Genomic DNA, 24,332 nt, shown 5'->3' with positions numbered 1-24,332 from the left:
ACAAAAGTAATACTCCCTTCGTCCCGTAAGAAGGTTGCCATTGGCTTTTTGTGTGTTGATATTTTAATATTAATTATGATATCATTACGTAGTACAAATTAAGAAAAAAAAACAAAAATATATTTATTAGTCTCTTATAATACATATACAATGATATTTGTCGAGTAAATTATTCAAATATAAGAATATTTTTAATGTTAAGTACAATAAAGCAAAAGATAAATGACAATCTTTTTGCGGGACGGAAGGAGTACTATAAGTTATTAATATCAATTTTTCTTATTTTATAGGTAGAATTAGAAAAATAAGTAAACTAAGATTGATATAATGATATAGATAATCATAGTTGTATTTAAAATTCTATATATTTAATTTTTGATTGCAATTTTCTATAATTTCTCACTAATATTGATTATATATACACATATACATATCATGGTTTTATTAAAATTTTACGTAAATATTTTAGATTGTATTTCATATAAATTTGTCATATTGTAATTCATACATTATATACTTTATTTTATAATTACACTACGATAACACAATAATGTTTGTGCAAATTTAGAAATTTCAATGAATATGAATATGAATAAATTTGAGGGGAAATAAGAGTGATCGAATGCATTGAGGACGAAAAATTTCAATGTATTGTGGTACATAAACGAGAATAGCGGGTATAAAATTTTCTTTAGGCATCTGACAAGTGTGTAGTAATTTTCTACCTCACCACTACAATAAAATATGACCGTAATTATTATTTTTATTTTAAAATACACAAAAAGAATATGTAAAAAATAAATAAAGGTATATCAGCTGAACAATTTAGATAGAACGTGATATAATATAGATACATAGAAATATGTTATAAATATATAAAAAAATATTAAAAGTATTTAAATATATTTGAAGAGTGTATCATATTTATATTTCACTATATAATGAAAAAGTAAAATGTAAAAATAAATTTAAAAAAAAAATAATAATAAAAAAAAATAGACTAACTTTTTAATAGCAGGACTGAATTTAAATCTGACAGAAAGTACAGACTCCATAAAACAATGAAATACGTTTTGAACAGTGTTTGATTGAACCATCAGAGAGGCTGCAGAGTGCACAGTGCAGTGAAGCATGTGACTTACTGACTTCAACCGGCTACCGGCAATCCCATTCAAATTTCTTGTCACTCCACCACCAGACAAAAACCCAAACTCTTCCCCACTCCCGGGACCAAAACTCCCAAAAGATCTTCACCATCCACCCCTAAAATCAACGGTTCCGATTCACGTACACCAAACACCAAGAAAATCACCCATTTTGATTTCACATTGCACTCTCTGCTCCTCAGTCATTCAAACAGAGTCACCATTTTGAAAGAAAGAAAGAAAGAAATACCTTTCCCTTCCCAAACCAAACTTTTCCATTTGCATCCCTAAAAATGGAGTCCCTTTCTCTTTATGTGTCTCTCACTCTTCTGGTGTCCCTCTCACTCCTCCATTCAACAACATCATCCTCCTCGTCCTCCCAGCAGCTTGTCTCCCTTCTGATGAGCATCAAGTCCGCATTAGACCCTCAGAACCAAATCCTCAGCTCATGGTCATGGTCACCCAATAACAGTGGCAGCCCTTGCACCAGCTTCCAAGGCATTGCCTGTAATGACCAAGGCCACGTCGTCAACATCTCACTCCAAGGCAAAGGCCTCTCCGGCCACATCCCGCCGGAGATCGGCCTCCTGACCACCTTGTCCGGCTTGTATCTCCACTTCAACAACCTTAAAGGCCTCCTACCCAAGGACCTTGCTAATTTGACTCACCTCTCTGACTTGTACCTCAATGTCAACTCCCTCTCTGGCCCCATTCCCCCCCAGATTGCTTCCATCCCCAATTTGCAAGGTCACTTCGCTAGGGTTTAATTTTTATAGTACTACATATATTATTTCCATTTCATGACCCAGTCTTGATGTTTTATTTTATTGGTCTTTGGGCAGTGTTGCAGCTCTGCTATAACAAGCTGAGTGGAAACATCCCGACACAGATCGGTTCGATGAAGAAACTCACTGTTCTTGCGTTGCAGTCGAATCATTTGAGCGGTGCGATTCCTGCCAGTTTGGGGAATTTAATGAATCTGACGAGGCTGGACTTGAGTTTCAATCACTTGTTCGGATCCATCCCCCTTCGATTAGGCCATCTGCCTATGCTCAAGCTTTTCGACGTTCGAAACAATACCCTTTCGGGCAATGTCCCTTTAGGTACAATCAAATATATATATATTAATGGATTCATTTTCTCGATGTCCTAATCAGACATGAATTGTTTGTTTGATTTGTGTCCGATCCCATTGTGTTGTTCTTGTGAAGCTTTCAAGAGATTGGAACAAGGCTTTCAATATTCGAACAATCCCGCCCTCTGCGGGACCAATTTTCCGGCACTCGAGCAATGCGGAGCCTCGAATTCGACCAAGCCGGAGGCGTTTGGCCCCGGGACGACCCGGCATTTCCCTTCAAAGAACATTCCGGAATCAGCTAATGTTGGCCGTAGCGCAGCGAGCCAATCCGGGAAATCGCATCCGGGTGTCATTGCCGCCATTGTTGGGCTGCTCGTCGCCTCGGCTGTCGCAGGGGCGTTGACGTTGACGTGGTATCGTCGGCAGAAGCAAAAGATCGGAAGTGTGATCGAACTAGGCGACGCTCGATTGAGTAGTGATCAAATTAGGGAGGTTAGGAGGCGAAGCGCGTCCCCTCTCGTTAGTCTTGTGTATTCCAACGGCGGTTGGGATCCATTGGCGAAGGGACGAGGCACGACTAGTTTCTCGCAAGAGGTTCTCGAGAGCTATACGTTTAACTTAGAGGAAGTCGAGACGGCGACGCGCCACTTCTCAGAAGCGAACTTGTTGGGGAAGAGTAGCTTCTCGGCGATCTATAGGGGGGTTTTGAGGGACGGTTCGGATGTTGCGGTCAAGTGCATTTCGAAAGTTAGTTGTAATTCGAACGAAGTCGAGTTCGTTAACGGGTTGAAGTTGTTAACGTCGTTGAAGCACGAGAATCTCGTGAGGTTGCGAGGATTTTGTTGCTCCAAGGGCCGCGGAGAGTGCTTTCTCGTCTACGAATTCGTCCCGAACGGAAACTTGTTGCGATACCTCGACGCGAAGGAAGATTCGAGCAAGGCGCTTGATTGGTCAACCCGTAAATCCATCATCCGAGGAATCGCAAAAGGTTTGTCGTCGTAGCGTTATGATACTTTTGATGATCCTAAATCGACTCGAGTATCACAATTCGTGTTATAACTGTTGTTAGGGATCGAGTATTTGCACGGGAGTGACGACGAGAAGTCGATGCTAGTTCACCAAAACGTATCGGCGGAGAAGGTATTGATGGACGACGATTACAATCCGTTGATCTCGGATTCGGGGATTCACAAGCTTCTAGCGGATGATATAGTGTTCTCGATGCTAAAGGGGAGCGCAGCGATGGGTTATCTTGCGCCCGAGTACACGACCACCGGCCGGTTCACTGAGAAGAGCGACGTATACGCCTTTGGGATGATCATATTCCAAATCCTCTCGGGTAGAAGTCGAATCACACAATTGAATTGTCATGGTGCCGAGCTTTCCAAATTTGAAGACTTCATCGATGCGAGCCTCGCCGGGAAGTTTGATGAGTCGGAGGCGGCTAGGTTGGGCGAAGTTGCTCTGCTTTGCACGCACGAGCGCCCCGACCATAGGCCGGACATGAGGACGGTGATGCGAGAGTTGGAGAACATCGCGATCGTCTAGTCTTGATCTATGACTCTTTACTAGGCTGATTCTTTTTACGAAGAATTAGCGATCGAGTTTGAACTTGATTTGAATTTGAATTTGAATTTAGGCGCGAATGGATGTTAATTGGGAATTGGGATGTTGTAATTGTAAGATATACTGAGTTTGGTAAGAATTAATGGCAATGGAACTCAAGACAATGATGATTTGTGTCCTCTACATTTCGATCGAGAGTGATTCCATGTTGAATAGCAAAAATCGGCAGTTGGGATTAGTATATAATGGTGGAGATTTAATAAAAAAAAAAAAAGAAAAATGAATGTGTAATTTTTATAGTAAATCAGCCATGCTAATTATATTACAGCACACGATCTCTGTCCATAAGTATTGAAAATCTCAGATTGAATTTATTTTTCAGATTATGAATTGCTGCTTTCTAATTTATTACCTTATGCTTTCGATTTTCACTCCTGAGCCCATTTATTCACTTTATTGATTTAAATGTCTTTTCTAACACATTAATCTCACCATCAATGGCAGAAGTAGAGGGAAAAAAAATAAGAGTTTTTTTGAATAAATTCCTTAAGTTAATAATTTTTTTCAAAAAGTAAATTTTAAAGTAGTTCTGAAAACTATTTAATTTTGTAAAATTGAAGAGTTTTCAGAACTCATTGATTGTAAATTTAAGGAGTTCCGAGATGTCTTTTTTTTTTTTTTTTTTTTTTTGTAGTAAATCATTTAATAATTTCTAATAATATTTTTAAAATTCTCAGAACTTTTTAAATCTGCAACAAATGAGTTTTTGGAACTTCTTTTTAACTATGGGTGTGTTTGTTTGATAGTTTGAATTTTGAGTTGAGATTTAAATATTTTCCTAGCTGAACACACCCTATATATATATATTAATTTATTTTTTTTCTTATTTCTTAATAAAAGTTTTCTTTTGTTCCCATCATTTTAGTTGTGTAATTTAAGATAAGTTTTTTTTTTCTTTTTTTTCTTAATCTAAAATATAATTTTATTGTTAGTTTTATAAAATTAAAAAAAAAAATATTCCATATACATTTATAACAATTTATATGTACGATATGCTTATTTTTTTTCATGAATATAATATTAATAATTATTTGGTTTTTATATATTTTCTTATTTTTAATACTATTTTCGTCCACTTAATAAGTTGACATTTATGTTTTGTATGTTCATATTTATATATTAATTATTATATCAAAAAGTAGTACAAATCAAAAAAAAAAAAATATTTACTTTATAATACAAATATAATGATTATATAAATATTTTTAATATTAATTACAATAACGTAAAAGATATAAATTTATTAAAGGGATGAATGGAGTAATTTTTATTTAAAAGTAAGTCATAATAAAAATTATTAGTAAAGTTATATTTTATCTTACATTATTTCTAGTAATAAAAAAATATATATAAAAGAGTTATAATTATATTTATACACATATCATATTAGTATATATATATATATAAAAGATATATGATCTGCAATATTATTACTATTATATTTTATTTTATTGAAATTTTTAGTTTTTTTTTTTTTTAAGTTTAGAACTCGTTATATGTATGATATATTTATATTTATATTTATATTTATATTTTTTACTTTTAGAAATGATATGAAATAAAATATAATTTTGTAAATTTTTTATTATTATTTAATTTTATAAAAATTATTAAAAAAAATAAAAATCAAATAATTATTAATATTACATTCATTAAAGAACACACAAAATTATTTTAAAACCAAAAAATTTATAAAATCTACATTAAAACTATCAATATCATCCAAAAAATTAAAAAACAAATTCAAAATTGTTATAAATATGTATGAAATATTTTTTAATATTTTTTAAAATTAGCAATAAAATATCCAACAAATATAAAATTATGTTTTAGATTAAAAAAAAAAAAATTATCTTAAATTACATTAGGATGAAAATAATGAACAAAAGAAAAATTATACTACATCTGTCTGGATCTAAGGGTCTCATTTACTTTTTGCTTGTTGATATTTGAATATTAATTATTATATTAAAACGTAAGTACAAATTAAGATTAAATTGCAAAAATACTTTTGTTAATGTCTTATAATACTAATAAAATAATATTTGTACAAAAAAATATATACAAATATAAAAATATTTTTAATGTTAAATACAATAACGCAAAAGGTAAATGTAAATTAATATATATATATATATATTTAAAAGAAGTTCTCAAAACTCCTTCATTGTATATTTAAGGAGTTCTGCAAACTCCTTATAATATTGTTAGAAATTATTAAATGATTTACTACAAAAAAGAGTTCTCAAAACTCCTCCTTAAATCTACAATCAAGGAGTTCTAGAACTCCTCAATTTGTTAAAATTAAGTAGTTTTGAGAACTACTTCAAAGTCTATTTTTTGAAAAAAAATTATTGACTTGGGACATTTATTTAAAAACACGAAAAATAAATGTACGGTGGCTCTAACAAATTTATGTAAGAAGGAAGAAAGAGAAAAAAAAGACTTTGGCTTAGCTTCTTCTCCACCAGGGTGGTGTTGATTTTACATCAAGTTATGCCAATCAAATTTAAAGCCACTGCGTATCACTAATTTCGATTGAAGAAAATAAAGCCGTCCAAATATAATGAAAAGTCTTCGATAATAAGAGTCATTGTTTGTACTGACATCGAGTACTACTTATTTATTTTTTTCAGAATTTTAAAAATATTGTAATGTTACTGTGTTTTAATTGTTTTTGCTCGTGAGATTTTAAATTTAAATTTAAATTTGGAATAATAAAATTTTAAATTAAAATAATTATGTGAGATATAAATATGATATTTTAAATGTAAAATTAAATTTTATTATAATATAATAAAAAAATAAATATTTAATTTGATGAAATTTTGAAATATTTTTTTGAAATAATAAAATTTAAATGAGTCACCCAGAGCATCACCAACTCAACGTTACTTTTTGCATTGTTATAGTAGCAATACAAAAAAAATGGGCGTTGCTCTCTCTATATATATTTTTTTTAATTTTTCTAATTTTAAAATTTTTAATTTTAATTTTAAAATTTATTTTTTATTTTTTTAAATTTTTAAAAAAGTTATTTTAAATTATAAAAATAAAAAATTGTTTAAAATAATAATAAAAAAAATATTTAAAGAATAATAGTAAAAAATAGAATTATAATTAAAATAAAATTAATGTAGCAATGGCAGAAAATGATGGCACAAGTAACCATTCCTTAATTTAACATAGGTCAGCCTGACTCAACCACTTATAATTTTGAAATTATTGTAATAGTTTTGTAATAATTAAATAATTGAGTCGGACAAAAACTGCTCATTTATTACATGTGGGTTGGTGAAAAGTTTGAACACGGTCTGTTTGTTCCGGAGTAAAAATTTTGAATTTAAATAGTTGTATGATGTGATATAAATAGATGTTGATGTAATATTTTGAATGTGATTGATTTTTTAGTATAATATTAAAAATAAAAAATAGATATTTGATTTGATATTTTTGGAGCGAAAAAATGGGATAAATAGTTAATTTAAAACCAATCTCCAAACAATCGCACTTAATAGAATCATTTTCAAAAATTGAAAATAATTCACGGCAAACTGTTTATACAATAACATTGAAAATTAATTTTGATTATTTTAAAATTTTCAAAAACTGCAATGTCTAAACGGCATAAGGATTGGATCTAAGAAGACCGTTATTCCTAGACTAGACTGTTACCAAAAAATTATAAGCATATAGTATTTTTTGATGAAAATGTCACTAGCACGTAACGTAATGCAAATACAAATTGTGAAGCAAACTAGAAACAAGCACAAAACGTCCAACTCTCAATTCTAGATATTGCACATGTAATGTAATTCGATCAAAAATTTTATGTCATATAAACCTTTAATCTAGTTTAAATAAATTTAAAATGCTAAACTAATTGTGCATTTTAAATAACTTGTATACAGTTCAACAGCCGAAAGTTGCAAAGATAACTCATATAAACCTTTAATGTAAGAATAAATTCAACAAATACCTCTTGCATGTATACTCCACATAAATGCCACTAGAAATATAATATACTCAAACAACTTTTATGAAACGCACACCCACCAAAAAGTATTCACATTGTCACACATATACACAAACACATCATCATTTTCTCCATCACACCTCACTCAATTTATTCCCGCATCAGACATAGCTAAGCAAACACACACTCACAACTTATTTATACACAAGGAGAAGGATAAGAGGAGCATACTCTATTCTACTCGACAGGGATGATTCTTTTGGAGGATCGACCCTTTCCTTCCCTATCAGGTCGTGCTTCGGCTCCACGGTTCCCAAAATATTCGAGAGCTGGAAAGCCCCATTGACCCCAACCTGCAAATTCATCCCAAGCCCCTGCGTTGTGGAAAAACTGTCCCAATCTTAGACCAGATATTGGTATTATAAATATACATCACTATCAGGATAATCTTTGGACATACCCAAAAGAATTGCAGATAATATAGCAGATACATTGCATGATGTTGGAGTGATTATGCTTGAGAAAAAGAAAAAGGAAGAAATATAAACAACCGTCGTCATGCACTAATTTAGGTTGTAATAATCCCTTAGATTAGAGCTAAATAGTACTATCACAATTTGGCATGTTTACTACAAGGGATTAATTAATCTTCATGCTTAAGTTCAAATGTTCGTATAAACTGATGCATACTGCATCAGATTAAAATCGGCTTCAGAAATTATAATACTCAACAGCTCACCTGTGTTCTCGAGTAAACTGAAGCAATTACTCCATCCAGGCAACACATTATCAGCATTCACTTTCCAATTCTCTTCAAATCCAGCAAGCTCATCTACGAAATTATGATGTGAATATGTGATAAAAAAAACAAAAAAGTAAAAATTAGACCATCGACAAAAATCTGATTCTGATGCCAGGATAAGGAACCAAACCTTCCTGTAAATTGTGTAAAGTTTGCAGGGAATCGACTTGACCATCTGAACGCTGTTTGGTTGTAACAGAATGCCCCTTCCCATGTAGAAAACAAAGATAGCGTAAACAAAATCATTGTAATATACCCGGCACCCCACATAATTTTAGAATCATAATTTGACAAATTTTGATAATAATCGCACAATTTAAATATAATTTCATGTTGAAATGAATCCAAGTTGCATTAACTTAAGTTCCACAAATTGTCTGGCTAATGTAGATATGTTACTACCATCCACATTTAGCATTCATCATGGGCATAAACCTCTGTAGATTTGAATCGATGCTTGTCCAGATCGAAAATGCTACTTTGCAACAATAAATCCAAGGTAAAATCTCTATTATACTGATTCCCTGATTCACTATCACTTTTTCACATCATTTTAACTTTATCATATCGATTTCATTACCTAACTGTTAGTACTGTCGTGTTCATTACCTTATCATGCATCCCTTTAGAAATAGTATGCAGTGATTCACCGACAGTTCTGTCATCTTCTTTCATCTCCATCATAAACACCTTCTCCACCAACAGAAACAAATCAGAAATTACGAGTTTCAACCAATAGAGTTTCACCTCATAAAGGCACTCACTCACCCCATCACCACCAGTTCTTTTCCCAACAGAGGAGCTGTAGTACACTCCATTTGGTCCGCCATAGGCGACCCTCTGGTAACTGAAACTCTGAGTACCTGTGTGTGAAATCCAACATTACATACTAAGAGAAGTGGGAAGTTTCTTTGGGAACGATCAGCATGGCTCTAGTCAACAGTATCCTCCCTTACAAAACACTATCTTTTATTAATTGGAAAATAAGAAATAAATAACGCTCATCATGGAATTTTTCAAAGCACTAGAAATCGAAAATAAAATCAAAATGCTTCCTATTGAAATCAGATAATGAACTATTTCAAAGAATCATTTTCCATGTTTTTAGTTGACAGATTGTATATAAGAAAACATTTTTTCTTATTCTCAATTCCCTCTCCTGCCTTCGACCCTTCTCTATCTCTCTCTCAATCTACCACCAAGCAAACATCAATGTTTAAGATTCAGAAAAGCTACTATACTTAATAATCCTCTACAAAATGCCATTTTCAAAGAAATTAAAAATAATTAAAGCAACCGCAACAATATACCAGATGAATATTTGCTCGAATCCCCAACAGACAGGTCTTTGCTTGGCATGGTACTCTTCCAAGAGTCATGATCACCATCACTACCAGGGTTCAATTCCTCAATGGTTATTTGCCTCCTCGGTCCCGAACGATTTGCAATCTCTTCAGTGAAGAAAGGATCATCAAATGGACTCTTTCCCCCAAAGAAGCTACCAAAAGATTCAGTGAAAAATGGCTGGAAAAATGGATCCATCCCTCCTTAGATTCTAAATAAGATAAATTGAATTAGGAATATTCGTGCTGTCAAGCAGAGATTCCACAAGCACATACAAATCAAAAAGACACTTGTATAAACTTTTTTATTATTTTTTTCGATAAAAAAAAATTGACAAATTAAACAAAGAAAACCAAAAACCAACGATAATTTGCACTTTTCACAAAATTCAACGATAAATGAATAAAATTTACAATCCTTCGGCTGTTTCTCTAGCGACAGCAACAACAGATGAATCAAGCTCGAAATATGATACGAATTAGAAGAATAAAGAATGATTATCAATAAATGAGTAAACCCTCAATTTCACGAGTGCAACCTCGGTGGATAAATCCCCGATATGTTAAGATTGTGAGAAACACAGGCAAAGAATGGAGAATAGAGGAAGGATCAGTGATGAATCACCTCGATCGATCGTTGAGAGCGAGCGAATTCCTTGGATAGGCAGCTGCACTGTGGACTTTACTCTGCAACAACATAAAAATTGGAGTGAAGATACTTCTAGACAAATAATTAACGCAAAAAAAAAAAAAAAAAAAGCATTTCAGACGTGCTTTTTTCCGAAGTAAAGTAAAAAAAACATTTCAGACTTGTTTATTTGGATATAGCGTGCGATGCGGTGGCTGTTTCGTGAAAAATAATTTTTTTTTTTTGAAATTATAGAATTTAAATAGTAAAAATTTGAGATTTAGATTAAAAAAAACTCTAAATTTGGAGGTTTGTAATTTTATTTAAATACACCGTCCCTATATTTTTTGTCCACTATTTATATTTTTGTTCGTTTTATTTTTTTTTTCTTAGTAAATATAATTATACACTTTAATCACATCTTAAATTTCAATTTATAATTCTTTTAATTCTAATTATACTATTTAGTTATTTTTATTTTAATATATAATTAGTTTTATTATACAATAATTATTTTTAATAGTACACATTTTAATTACTTACTAATTATACTTTACATGATCTTTTTTTATTAGTGATACAATATTTAAGGTAATGATATTTAATTAATTAATAACAGTGAGTTATGATATTATTTTATTATTATTTTTATGTAATTAATTATATTGATAGTTTTAAAATAAATTTAATATATATGATCAATAAAATTAAAATATAAATTAAAATAATATAAAAGTTATATCTCAATAAATAAATATATATATATATGCAATATGAATAAAATTTTCTATAATAAAAGTAAATAAGAAAATTTATTTATAATTATCATAAACTAATTTTATAAAAGAGAGGAAGTTTTAAATGTAAATAAAAATATTTGTTTTTTTAAGAGAATGATATAAATAAATGAGTTTTGAATGGTCGACATATGATAGTCCCCCGTCTCATATCTATCTATTTATTTAGTTTTTGCAAAAGGTTTTAGAAATATTAGTATTATATTGGGATATAATATAAATAAAAGTAGAAAGACTAAATTAATGTTATTAATATTGTATGATAGAAAGGTAATGACATTTGTGTAATATATTGTAAATTGAAAGAATATTTGTAACAGACAGTACCATTACTAAACAAAGAAAATAGATAAATAGAAAAATGGATAAATTGTTAAGGAACTGAGAATATGTTACGAAGTTTATTAAATTATTTATATTCGTTAAGAATATTAGTAAGTTTTACCAAAAATAGAAATATATTAATTTTGATGGGACAAATTCAAATAAAAAAATATTGATTAAAATGGGCCGAATGGAGTATTTTATAATAAAAATAATTCATATAACACAATCCAACACAATGTTAGTATGTATTGTACTAAATAACATTATATAATTGTGTTTGCTTTATATTATTATATTACATTATGTTGAAAATAATTATAAATGATGTTGTAGTCGACTATGACATATGTGGAATATAACAAATCAAACATATTGTATAATTTATAGATGATTTCAATATTTTTTATCGTTAATTTCAATATAATTTATAAATATCCATTACAAATATCCAAAATTTATATTGGATTTAGCGAGAGATTTGTAATATAGCAAATATTCAGATTTTATGAAGAATTTAGTGAGATGTGTATAACTTTGCAAAATTATCCCTACATTATTTTTATTTTATGTAGTAAGTGAGGCAGTTGCATAGGAATAATCTAAAATTTTATGTTAATCCCTAATGCTCCACACAATACGTGACACACTCACGCTTGTTATGCGTTTCATTGATTTAAGGGGATGTGAACTAGTGTGATCGGAGAACTTGCTATATTTCGTCAGAATTTATCCGGTATGGTTATCTTCAATAAAAAAACATGCTTGCTTGATGGTAATATAATGTTGGCTATTAATCTATTTTAGAAATACTATATATACTAGATGATTTTTAAAAATGGACAGTATAATTAGAGCTGTCAAAATAGGTTTAACCCGTCGGATTAGTCCGACCCGCCTTATTTTTAAAGAAGATCGGATTATAACTTTTTAGGTCCGTTAAAATGCGAGTCTAAATAGGCCAACCCGCATAGGTTGCGGGTTGAAAGTGGGTTAACCCGCAACGGGACGGATTGGACCGCGGGCAATTAATATACAAATTATAATAGATTAATTATTATTATTATTTATAGTATAATTATTTACTTATACTATATTATTTTCATTATGATCTAATTTAATTAATATATCTTATAACAACTTTCCTAAAATATTTTGGATTAAATTAGGAAAACACTTCAATCTAGTAATTATAATATTAAAATCTTTTATTTTATGTTCATAAAAATTTAAACTTCCAAATTTGCAAATCCACAATCACAAGTCGCCGCCACCTTTTTTTTTTCCTTAGCCACCGCCGCTTTTCTTCCATTCATCTTGGTCGTTGCATTTTATGGATTTCGGCTCTTAAAAAATTTGTAAGTTTAAATTTTATTTATGGCTAAATTATTTAGTATTATCTTTCTTTTTAATAGTAGTAGATGATATCAAGAGATTGAATTTGTTAATTATAGTTTATTTGGTTGGTTTTCATTTTATTGAAAATTTTAAATGATATTTTATTTGTTGTTGCTTTGTAAATTCTTCTAAGGATTGGTGAATTTATTTTCTTTTTGTTCTTTTATTGAAATCATTTTATATGTTATAAATAATTTGATTAGTTCTAAAATTATACATTATTTTTATAATTTTTTTTAAAAAATATAGTATTTGTGATTTTACCTTTAAAGGTAAATATTACTTTCCATTAATATATTTTTAACTTTGAATTTATACTACTTTCAGATTTCCATTCAATGCATCAAGAGGTGAATATGAATAAGAACATGAAATGAGAAGTTCTAAAACTATTTCAAATGACTAAAAGATAAATGTTAGACAACATTCTGATGTTTGGAATTTTTTTATAAAAAAAAGAGAAGGGAACGATACTCTTTATGAATGCAAGGGTTGTAAGAAAATTTATTAAAGTGGGGGAAGAAATTATGGAACTTCTATAAGGCGTCACATGAAAATATGCAAAAAGTTGAAGTACCATGATATTGGTCAAATGATAGTTGATGTTGATGAGAAGCTGAAAAGTAAAAAGGCTAATCCAAATATTGTGCGTGAGTTTATAGCTACTGTAGTTGTCAAGCACGATATGCCTTTTTCTTTTGTCGAATATGATGGTATCAAAGATCTTTTAGAGTATGCATTTCCTACTCTTGTTGTTATATCTAGAAACACTGTTGTTTCTGATATTAATAAGTTGTATTTAATGGAAAATGCTAAAGTTAAAGAAGTTTTGGCTAACATTCAACATCGCATAGTATTTTGAAAGATCAGTTCTCTATGAATGCCAATTTATGGTGTAGAGGTGAATTTTTTCACATTCGTTGTTTGGCTTACATATTGAATCTTATTGTGCAAGATGGTTTAAAAGTTGGTGCGATAGTTTTGAGTAAAATAAGAGAATATGTGAAATATGTTAAAGGTTCGGAAGGTCGGATGAAAGTATTTCAGGGATGTATGAGAGAAATTAAAGGCATTGATACTACTATTGGTTTGAGGTTTAAGTAAAATAAGAGAATTTGTGAAATATATTAAAGGTTCGGAAGGTCGGATAAAAGTATTTCAGGAGTGTGTGAGGGAAATTAAAGGCATTGATACTACTATTGGTTTGAGGAATGATGTATGCACTCGATGGAATTCAACATACTTGATGTTGGATATTAAGTACAAGAGGCTTTTATTTCCCTCAAGTTGAAAGACAGTGGATACAAATTTTGTTTTTCAAATGAGGAATGACAAAAGGGTGAGAAGTTATGCAATTTTCTTGAGCCATTTTATGACATGACCAAGTTGATTTCTGATTCATCTTATCCCATGTCAAATTTGTACTTTATGCAAGTGTAAAAAATTAAATGCTTGTTAAGATGTAACTTGTCAAGTAATGATGCAAATATAAGTGGAATGTGTAAAAGTATGATTGCAAAATTTGACAAGTATTGGGGCGATTCTAGTATTGTGCTTGCATTTGGAGTTGTTCTTGACCATTGGATAAAATTGCAATCGTTGGATTTTTTTTATTCAAAGGTTGAAAGTGATTTTGTGAAATGTCAAGGAAATGTAGCACTTGTGTAGAGTAAATTATATAAACTTTTTGAAGGTTACAATAATGCTACCAACTCAAGTTCATCACAACCTCAGTCGTCATTTTCTTTGCATGCATCTCACATTGGAGAAGTCAAAGGAAAAAATAAAATGCTCTTTAGTGTAAGTACTCTATTAATAAAATGCTCTTTAGTGTAAGTACTCTATTATTATTATTATTATTATTATTATTATTATTATTATTATTATCTTGTAGTTTTTTTTTCATGTAAATATCTATTTGTTTAACTTCGTACTTAATATATATGTAGGAACTGAAACTTTTGTGAATCAAATCACAAGAAGTGTCGGAAAAAAATCAACTGAATATCCATTTAGAAGGAGTGTTGGAATATGGTCAATATGAAGATATGAATGTGTTGGAATATTGGAAATGTCAAAGTCATCGACATCCTGAGCTTGCATCGATGGCATGTGATATACTATCTATTCCCATTACAACAGTTGCATTTGAATCAGTTTTCTCTCTTGGTGGTCATATTCTCACAAAGTACAGAAGTCCTATGGTTTCTCGGAGAATTCAAACTTTGATTTGCACACGTAATTGGTTGCACGGATTTGCTATTGGTAAGTTATATTATATAATAAATATTTAAATAAATTTTTTATGTCATATTTTTCTATATAACTCTAATTTATTTTATTCGTAGATGATATTGATAATGATGGTGATGGAGATGGTGATGACGATGATGATGATGATGATGATTGCATGAGGAATTAGACACTCATGCCAGTCGAAGAGTCTACTATTTTGCATATTAGTGAATTATGAACAAGAAGAAAACGAAGAACATTTTAATAATGATATGATTGATTAATTTTAATTTTGAAACTATTATGTTTGCGTATTTGGATGTTGAAAATTGGAATTGTGTTACTGAATTAATATTTATTATTTGAATTCTACAATACAATTATTTTTTATTTAATTTTTAGATATTTAAATTATAATAAATATAATTTTAATATTTGTAAAAAACCCGCAGGTTGGCCCGCTTGGCTCGCCATCCGTAAGTGGGTTGGATTTATTAAATTTTAGACCGCCCTGTTGTGAGCTGACCCCCAAATAACCCGCTTATTTGTGAGTTATAGTGGATTGGGAGCTAATCAGCTCCGTTAGCCCGTTTTGACAGCTCTAAGTACAGTTTGTGGAAGTATCTTTATGCTACAGTCGGTGTTAACACAACTTTTATGTTGATTCAAATGTTAGAGTTATCATCGTTTACAGTGTGTGTTGGAACACATTTGTTATTTTTGGCTACTTGCTTTTATTTGAGAACAATTACAGATTTTTATATTTTTTTAATATTCCATCCAAATTTTTTAGTTTGATGATAATATAATGTTGGCTATTAAGCTATTTTAGAAATACTATATATACTAGATGGTTTTTTAAAATGGACAGTACAGTTTGTGAAAGTATCTTTATGCTACAACCGGTGTTAACACAACTTTTATGTTGATTCAGATGATAGAGTGATCATCATTTATGGTGTGTGTTGGAACACATTTGTTATTCGTGACTGCTTGCGTTTATTTGAGAACAATTACATATATATATATATTTTTTTATATTCCATCCAATTTTTTTAGTTTGGTTTAATTGCTTTTCTTTGGTGTGCTATTATATTTTGATGGAAAATAAGTTAGTTATTGTACAATTAATATCAAATGAGACAGAGTTAAGTATTTTTATTATATATATATATATAGCTTAGTCTATTTTGGATGCATGCGTTGCAGGCAAAAAACATATATATATATATTCATATAGCTTAGTCTATTTTGGATGCATGCTTTGCAAGCAAAACACATATATATATATATGTATGTGATGAGACAGTTTTACTGGTTAATTTTATAGGAAAGAAGAGTAGGCTCATGTGGAAGATTTCGAATCAAACAAAGTTGGAAGATATTGTGTGTACGGGGCCTTCCAATTCTAACTAGTAAGTAACATTTTCTTTCTTGGAATCCTTAGTTAAATTAATGTTCATGATTTTCTACTTTCCAGTAAATGCTTTAATGTGCACTGTTGTCAGAATAACTTTTATGATGCATGATTATTGTGACAAAACTAAACTACTTTTTAGTGGAAGGATTGGATTAGATTAAATTGATTTCTCTTTACCAGTATGCTCAGTGATTATTTGCAAGAAACTGAATCAGCTAATGTTTTAGTGAAATAATATTGTAGGGCTTAAAAGACTTTATTTTTATTTATCAATATATTATTGAAATGTTTATTCTATTTAGTTAAATGGGGAATCATCAATCAATGAACAAAAATGTAGTGAAGATTTTATTTTTAAATACTTTGCCTCTGGACACTATTATGCTGGTTTACGTTTGGGGTGAAAACATGATTATGGTGTGGTTGTCTTAAATTCATTTCCAGTAAATAAATCTTACATTTAAACCCGGATGATGATGTAGATTTAGTACATTTCCAAACTTTGATTTTACATTGATGTAGGTTGTGCCATGAGTTCCTAAAACTAAAGAGGGATATATCCGACTGCTTGGATGTTGAATGCCATAACCCCGGCTATCGAAACTCTAATTGATGTTATCTTTGCACAAATCTATTTTAACTCTCAGCTTTATTGGTAAGTCACACAACACAAGTAGAAGGAGATGAAAGTGTTATATTGGTGATGTTATCTATGTGAAATCAATTTTGGTTCCAACCGCTTTATGACACACATGTTTTATGGTTGTTAGTGAATCAAAATAATAATACATGATGTGGCGACAATGTTATTTATGTGGAACCCTGATTGGGTGGCTTTTTGTCTTGTATATCTTGTTGGGTAGCTTATACATTTATAATTTAAAGATTATTGTAGTTGTTGGTCGGTGAATTTGTACTATTAAGTAACCCTTTATCTTTTTGTTTCAACTTGTTCGTTGGCAGGTCGTTCGTCACCCGTACCTGCTGTGTATATTCACTTTGGCGCTGCATGAGGCGATACAGCGTTGCAAGTAATTTTATGATAATTAACTTGTGTTTGTGGATTGATACTAAGATTGAGTCTATTGAGTAAGAAAAAACCAATGTATAGGGTTTCTTGAGGATGGGTTTATAAATTGGATTGATGTATAGTCCAATGGGCTTGATAATGGTAGTAGGGTCTTAAATAAAGTCGGGCGAAGAAGGATGAGACAGCCGATAAGGAGGTTGGACAAGATAAGGTCGGGCGAAGAAAGATGAAACGGTCGATACGGGGGTCAGACAAGAGGAAAGTGGGCTTCTAGGGGCCTATTTGAAAGAAAGGTCTGTTAATTGGTCATTTAATTAAACGACCTGTTAATCGACTGATCGATTGGCCGGTCATTTGGTCAAACAGTAGTTCAGACGCTTGAAAAGACGGTCAATTGGTCGCTTGATTGGGCGATTGATTAAATCGTCTGGACGGATGATTGTTCAACCAATTGAAGGGACTGGATGGTGGTCGTTTGATTGGGCGATTGATGAATCGTCTGGACGAATGGTTGTTCAGCCGATTGAAGGGACTGGATGGTCGTCGCTTGATTGGGCGATCGATGAATCGTCTGGACGAATGGTTGTTCCGCCGTTTGAAGGGACTGAATGGTGGTCGCTCGAGTGGGCGACTGATTAGTCATTTGGTCTAGCGACCAGTTAGTATCTGGATTGGTCGGTTGGTCAATCATTGGGTTATTCGGTAGGTTCAGTCAGTGGATGGTCCAGACAATTTCTCAGTCGGATGGTGATTTATGATCCGTCTGAAAAGGCGAAGGTTGTTTTCAAAGTTATAGGGTCGAGCAAACAGTTGCTAAATATAAATGCGACCAAAGGCAGTTTTCAGACGGTTGTAAACACGAGGAGGTTTCTCTGTCAGTTATAACTGGTAGTGCACGATCTGATAACTGACTTAGAAGGCATATAAGAGGGGGTTCGCAACTGACAAAAAACATCTTCAATCGACATCAAATTCAGTGAATTTCTTTGGGGGATCACCATTTACTTTTACAGTATGTAGTAGTTATTTTTCCTATTTTATTTATATATCGTATGGTGTCTAGGGATTCTTAAATCTCAGGCATTTTATTTTATCAAATTCGAAGATAATTTCTATTTTCGGGTTTTACTTTTTATTTTTGAAAATCGGCATCAACAATTTGGCGACCACACTGGGAGTCAGGCAAGATTGTTGTTCCTACGTCAAGAGAGAATTTTATATGACTGAGGTCCGGCCGAATCATTGGAAGGATCCATATGGCAGGCTTATAGCCCCAAGTATCTTCAACGCCGGTGGGAGAAACAATTTCACCACTTGTCATGCCAAATGCAGGGGAAGTACCCCAAGCACCCACCGATTGGGTGTCTTATATTCAACATTTGAACAATCAGCAAACATTGGCTATGCAAAACATGCTGCGTGAGCAACAAAACCTCATGCAGAATATGCTAGATCAAGCTTTATCAATGGTTACTCTGCAACCCACTCAGTCACAACCAGGGATGTCACCATCCAGATTACAAGCAAATTTTGCTGGGCTTTCATATGTAGATAGCACTCTTCCAAGTGCCACTACTAGGGTTGACAAGGTAAAGACTCCTTTAACATACCCAAATAATGTTCCACTGTGTGTTAAAGCCGAGCCAACCGTCCCCAGAGAAGAAAGATTGGGAGGTCAGGCTCATAATCCCATTCCTGTGTTCAACCCTATTGCACCCAGAGTGGATCCGGAAGACATTGATCAAGTCTTGCGGGTGCATCTCGGAATGAATCCTCAAACGGTGAACAGGCTGGCATATCAAAGGCCATTTTCAGAAAGAATCATCAATGAGCATCCCCTCCCGAGGAATTACGAGCCACCTAATTTCCACTCCTTCTCGGGAGAGGATGGATCATCGACCATTGAGCATGTGGAACATTTCACGGATCAACTAGGGGAAGTGGGCAATAATCCGTTTCACAAACTGCAGTTGTTCGGATTGTCGCTCACCATAACAGCTTTTTCCTGGTTTGATAATCTTCCACCAGGACAATTGCAAACTTGGGAGGGCTTAGAAGCGGCCTTTCATGCAAGGTTCTTTAATCCTCTTCCGACAGTCTCACTCACAGACCTCTTGGAAATCAGGCAAATGCCGGAGGAGACCGCCTATCAATTCATAGAGCGGATACGACTAATGAAGGGACGTTGCCCGACAATCATTGAGGAGAGCGAGATGGCCAATTTGGTGGTTAAAAATATGCATACACGACTGCGGGAGGCTTTAACGGTCCACGATGTTTAAGATCTGGCCAGTTTAGCATCCAAGGCGGGGAGGTTAGAATCCTTTTTTAGAGAAAAGGATCACAACTTCCGTCAAATGACCAGTGTCGATACAGAGATGTATGCACCAGACGACGAACAAGGGGAAGGTGCTGAAGAAATGGTGGCTGAAATTGTAAACAACAAGCCCTATGTATGTTCCAAATTGAAGCCCCTTCCAGGGGCAAAAGAGCTGGAACAATCGACGTTTGATGCATCCAAAGCAAATGAAATCTTCGATATTCTACTAGCGGATGGTCAAATTCTCATACCGAAGGGGCAACGGTTGGCAACAAAGGATGAGATAAAGGGAAGGCCATACTGCAAGTGGCATAACTCTTTTACGCATTACACAAACCAGTGTACGCACTTCCAAAAGGAAATCCAGAGGGTGATCAAAGCTGGAAGATTCAAATACGTGACGATGGGAGTGGAGCAACAGCCTTTCTCAAAAGTAACTACTGCCGCAGTGATCTTTGTGCGTTCTTCACAGAACCCACAAAAGGATGATGAAGGAGACAACAAACGGAAGGAGCGCAAGCCAAAGGAACAAGAGCTTGACCAGGATGATAAGTTCACAATCTACGAAAATATGGTGGCTGAGAAGTGGGACAGAAAGGATAGCTCATTCGAAGTGGAGTTAAAGGAAAAAATGGTAGTGCGAGATCGACCAACGCGCAGGCCACCACCAGTCCGCGATAAATGGAGGTCGGATCAGAGGCTGACGTGGCCTCGGATGATAGAGGTCGGATCAGAGGCTGACGTGGCCTCGGATGATGGAGGTCGGATCTGAGGCTGACGTGGCCTCGGGGGTCGGTTGAGGGACAGCCGATGGAGGCCCGGGGTTATCCTATAAAAAGGAGAATTTCAAGATTTTGAGTGCGTACATATGGAAGGGTGAGAGAAGGGTTTTACATAAACCCCATGATGTGACATGAAACAGTGTAATGATAGCACTGTACTGCAAACTCCTAAACGTCACGAGAAGTGACGCTTAGGAGTCAGGCCGGAGGAGGCAAGTTGTTGAGTAAGAAAAAACCAATGTATAGGGTTTCTTGAGAATGATCTTATAAATTGGATTGATGTATAATCCAATGGGCCTGATAATGGTAGTAGGGTCTTAAATAAAGTCGGGCGAAGAATGATGAGACGATGTACATGAGAAATGTTGCTCCTGCTAAAGTCAAGGAAAAAGGAAATGTGCTTCTGAAAATGACGTTTGGAAGAGTTGTGAAGCTGATCAATGTCCTGTACGTGCCAGCGATAACGAAGAACCTGGTCTCGGGGACGTTTCTGATGAAACACGGCGTTAATATTCTTATGAATGGTGATAATTTTGTTTTGCGTAAATTAGAAGTGTATATGGATAAAGGTTATGTGGAGGATGAACTTCTCAAATATTGTATTATGACTGTAATTGAAAATAATAATAATAATAATAATAATAATAATAATAATAATAATAATAATAATAATAATAATAATAATAATAATAATAAGTCTGTTGCTTATATTGTTGAGTCCTCTACTTTATGGCATAGTCGATTTCGTCGATTAACTAACCTGAACCACATTCCAAAATTCGATCATCTTTCCAAACTATACATCGTGAAACTAAACCACTCAAATTGATTCATAGTGATGTATGCGATCTGAAAATTATACAAATGCGCGATGGTAATAAATATTTTATTACATTTATTGACGATTGTACAAAATACTGTTATGTTTACTTGCTTAAGAGCAAAGACGAGGCATTAAGTAAATTCGTTTTGTACAAACACTACTAAAAAATAGTATATTTTTAACGGAATTCCGTCACTAAAGATCACGTAGCTAACGTAATTCCATCATTAATTCCGTCCCAAATATCATTAGTAACGGAAAAAGTAAATTTAAAGACGAAAAAATCTCGTTACAAAAATGATATTTTCTTGTAGTGAAAGATGAAGTGGAAAACCAACTTAACAAACGGATTAAACGAATTCGAAGTGACATAGGTGAAAAATATAAAACTCCAATTGGTGATTTTTGTGCACAAAATGGAATAATTTACGAAGTAACTCCACCTTACTCACCTCAATCAAACGGCGTTGCTAAATACAAAAATCGCATATTAAAAGAAATGCCTATACATTGAGGTGACGGAGGTGGGTTTAGGAGGGTTGGTTTTTTATTTATGTATGTATTTATAATTAATATTATATTCTCTCTCCCTCCCAAACACATTGCAATATTTCTTTTCTGTCTGTCTAAAACATCATGTAAAATTTGTTGTTTATATATATTTGTATATATATATATATATTAAAGTTTATGTATATAGCCCGGCCCATAACCAGATGTATACATATGACGATGTACTCCAATTATTATTTTTGAGAAAATTCAATTTATAGAAATTATTCTAATATGGTATTAGAACCTTAGGTCTCGAGTTCGAGTCTCACCGTCCTCTATATATCATCGTCCACGGGCAAGTTTAATTTGGTCGCGTTTATCCCCCTTGCTCGTGAGGGGGCGTGTTGGTTGATTTACGTTTGTAGATAAATAAATAAATGATGTATATCCCTAAAAGCTTAAGCTTTTAGGTGAGACGGTCATCTACTTCTTCTAATATGGTATTAGACTTCCAATTTCTGCCTGTATAATGCAAACACATTACCCGTCTGTTTCCTTACCTTCTGAATGTTTTTGATCGAAATTGCCACTACCACCTGGTGTGCCATCACGAGATCGGAGGGAACTAAAAAAATCATGGCGAATGGCGGTGCATGGATGGCTCATGCGCCCCACGAAAATCCGACCATCGGACTTCTCACTGGCATGTGACGGCGTGTGCGGCGGCGGTTACCGGAGATTTTCGCACCGGCGTGCTTGGAATTTGATTTTCTCCCCGATGGTACATTTAGTTTTTTTATCTAAGCATTATTCCATGATCATGTTATTTTCCTTATTCCGCATTCGATTAGGCTTCGGTTGGATCAAATTAAGATCAATCCTGATCATCTTCGCTTCATTCAAATTTTGATGGCTCTTCATCCAGAGTATGAGGCAATTCGTGACTCCTTGTTACATTGGCACCGCTTCCTACATTGGATGCGGCTATTCAGGAAATTCTCTTTGAAGAAACTTGTCTTCACCTAGCCAAGATTCCTCCGCTTGATTCTACTATTTTGGTCACCACCCAGAATCCTACTCAGAGTCGCCAACTTTGCAAGCCATGTCAGTCATCTAATCATGACTTCGGTCACTGCCCTAAGGTGGAGTGCCATTATTGTCATGTTTTAGGCCATAACATACAATATTGCTCTACTAGGCCGCCTCGCTCTGGTGGCAGTAATTCCAATCCTCGGCATACTCGTAGACCTTCTCAGTCTAGTACCTTATTCCCCACAGCCTTTTCCATGCTTGTGTTTGCGCCTCCTACAATTCAGGACTTGGAAGCTCTTCTTAAACAGATTATCTCTTCCAATACCGCCATGTCTACTACATCAGGTAACCCTTTTTGGTATTTGATTTTGTCTGTAGTAACCATATGACCTATGATATAAACCTTATAACCTCTGCATCCACTACCTCATCCCTACTTCTATCCTTACCGCAAATGGTACCCATATCCGCATTACCCACACCAGCTCTGTGTTCACCCCGTCTTTATCCCTTCTTGATACCTATTGTATTCTCAAATTAACTTTAAAATTAATCTTCCTTGGTCAATTAGTTTATCAAAGTCTCATTGTGATCTTTTATCTTTCTGGTGTGCAGGTTCAGGATGCGCAAACTGGGAGGACCCTCGGGAAGGGCTGGAAGACAGGCCGCTTATTTGAGCTTGAGTCACTTCAGCCCCCTATCAATTCATTATGCAACCACCACCTCTATACCATCATGCCTTCAGTGCCATCTTCGTCTAAGTCATACATCCTCAAATAGTACTCAGGTCTTTGATTAGTTAGGGTCTTTTGGGTACTCTTAGTTTTTAGTCTTTTGATTGTGTGGATTGTTCGTTGGAAACAACCTGCTTTGTCGTTCCCTCATAGTACTTCCGTAGCAGATAAACCGTTTTCATTAATTAACTTTGATATTTGGAGACCTTCTCCCACTGTCTATGAATGTTTTTGTCACTTTGTACTTTTTATCAATGGCTATTCACGCTTTACATGGATTTATTTATACGACAATGTTTTGAACTCTCCTCTATTTACATGGAATTTGCTAAAATGATACAAAC

At 33.3% G+C, this 24,332-nt stretch overlaps 2 protein-coding genes across 3 annotated transcripts; one reads left to right on the top strand and one right to left on the bottom strand.

Annotated features, from left to right (window-relative positions):
- Positions 1-1,374: 1,374 nt before the first annotated feature.
- Positions 1,375-3,964, top strand: LOC127250126 (probable LRR receptor-like serine/threonine-protein kinase At1g53420). Its single transcript, XM_051273285.1, has 4 exons — positions 1,375-1,892; positions 1,988-2,248; positions 2,357-3,211; positions 3,293-3,964. Exons 1-4 carry the CDS (start codon positions 1,439-1,441, stop codon positions 3,769-3,771), a joined length of 2,049 nt encoding a protein of 682 aa, XP_051129242.1. The 5' UTR covers positions 1,375-1,438; the 3' UTR covers positions 3,772-3,964.
- A 3,874-nt stretch (positions 3,965-7,838) lies between these two features.
- Positions 7,839-10,710, bottom strand: LOC127250744 (uncharacterized). 2 transcript variants are annotated; one of them, XM_051274170.1, is made up of 7 exons: positions 10,596-10,710; positions 9,938-10,182; positions 9,396-9,490; positions 9,237-9,317; positions 8,758-8,833; positions 8,565-8,657; positions 7,839-8,199 (listed from the first exon to the last, which is right to left on the bottom strand). In XM_051274170.1, the coding sequence occupies exons 2-7, from the start codon at positions 10,167-10,169 to the stop codon at positions 8,063-8,065; spliced, it is 714 nt and encodes a 237-aa protein (XP_051130127.1). In that variant the 5' UTR covers positions 10,170-10,182; positions 10,596-10,710; the 3' UTR covers positions 7,839-8,062. The 2 variants fall into 2 exon arrangements, with proteins under 2 accessions (XP_051130127.1, XP_051130129.1); XM_051274172.1 differs by having other exon boundaries at positions 8,061-8,215.
- Positions 10,711-24,332: the final 13,622 nt, after the last annotated feature.

Source organism: Andrographis paniculata, unplaced genomic scaffold, assembly GCF_009805555.1.
Source record: "Andrographis paniculata isolate CXL003 unplaced genomic scaffold, ASM980555v1 Contig37END, whole genome shotgun sequence".
NCBI classification, from domain to species: domain Eukaryota; kingdom Viridiplantae; phylum Streptophyta; class Magnoliopsida; order Lamiales; family Acanthaceae; genus Andrographis; species Andrographis paniculata.
The sequence above is the reverse complement of the archived record's forward strand: the minus strand, read 5'-3'. Positions and strand labels throughout refer to the sequence as shown.

What these genes read in the sequence shown, in the direction of transcription:
- LOC127250126 (XM_051273285.1), top strand. Translation starts at nt 1,439, where the DNA reads ATGGAGTCCCTTTCTCTTTATGTGTCTCTCACTCTTCTGGTGTCCCTC. An exon ending in TTCCATCCCCAATTTGCAAG is followed by an intron (nt 1,893 to 1,987) that starts GTCACTTCGCTA and finishes GTCTTTGGGCAG; the next exon opens with TGTTGCAGCTCTGCTATAAC. An exon ending in CATCCGAGGAATCGCAAAAG is followed by an intron (nt 3,212 to 3,292) that starts GTTTGTCGTCGT and finishes AACTGTTGTTAG; the next exon opens with GGATCGAGTATTTGCACGGG.
- LOC127250744 (XM_051274170.1), bottom strand. Translation starts at nt 10,169, where the DNA reads ATGGATCCATTTTTCCAGCCATTTTTCACTGAATCTTTTGGTAGCTTC. An exon ending in CTAAAGGGATGCATGATAAG is followed by an intron (nt 8,834 to 9,236) that starts GTAATGAACACG and finishes CTACATGGGAAG; the next exon opens with GGGCATTCTGTTACAACCAA. An exon ending in CAGTTTACTCGAGAACACAG is followed by an intron (nt 8,200 to 8,564) that starts GTGAGCTGTTGA and finishes TCCACAACGCAG; the next exon opens with GGGCTTGGGATGAATTTGCA.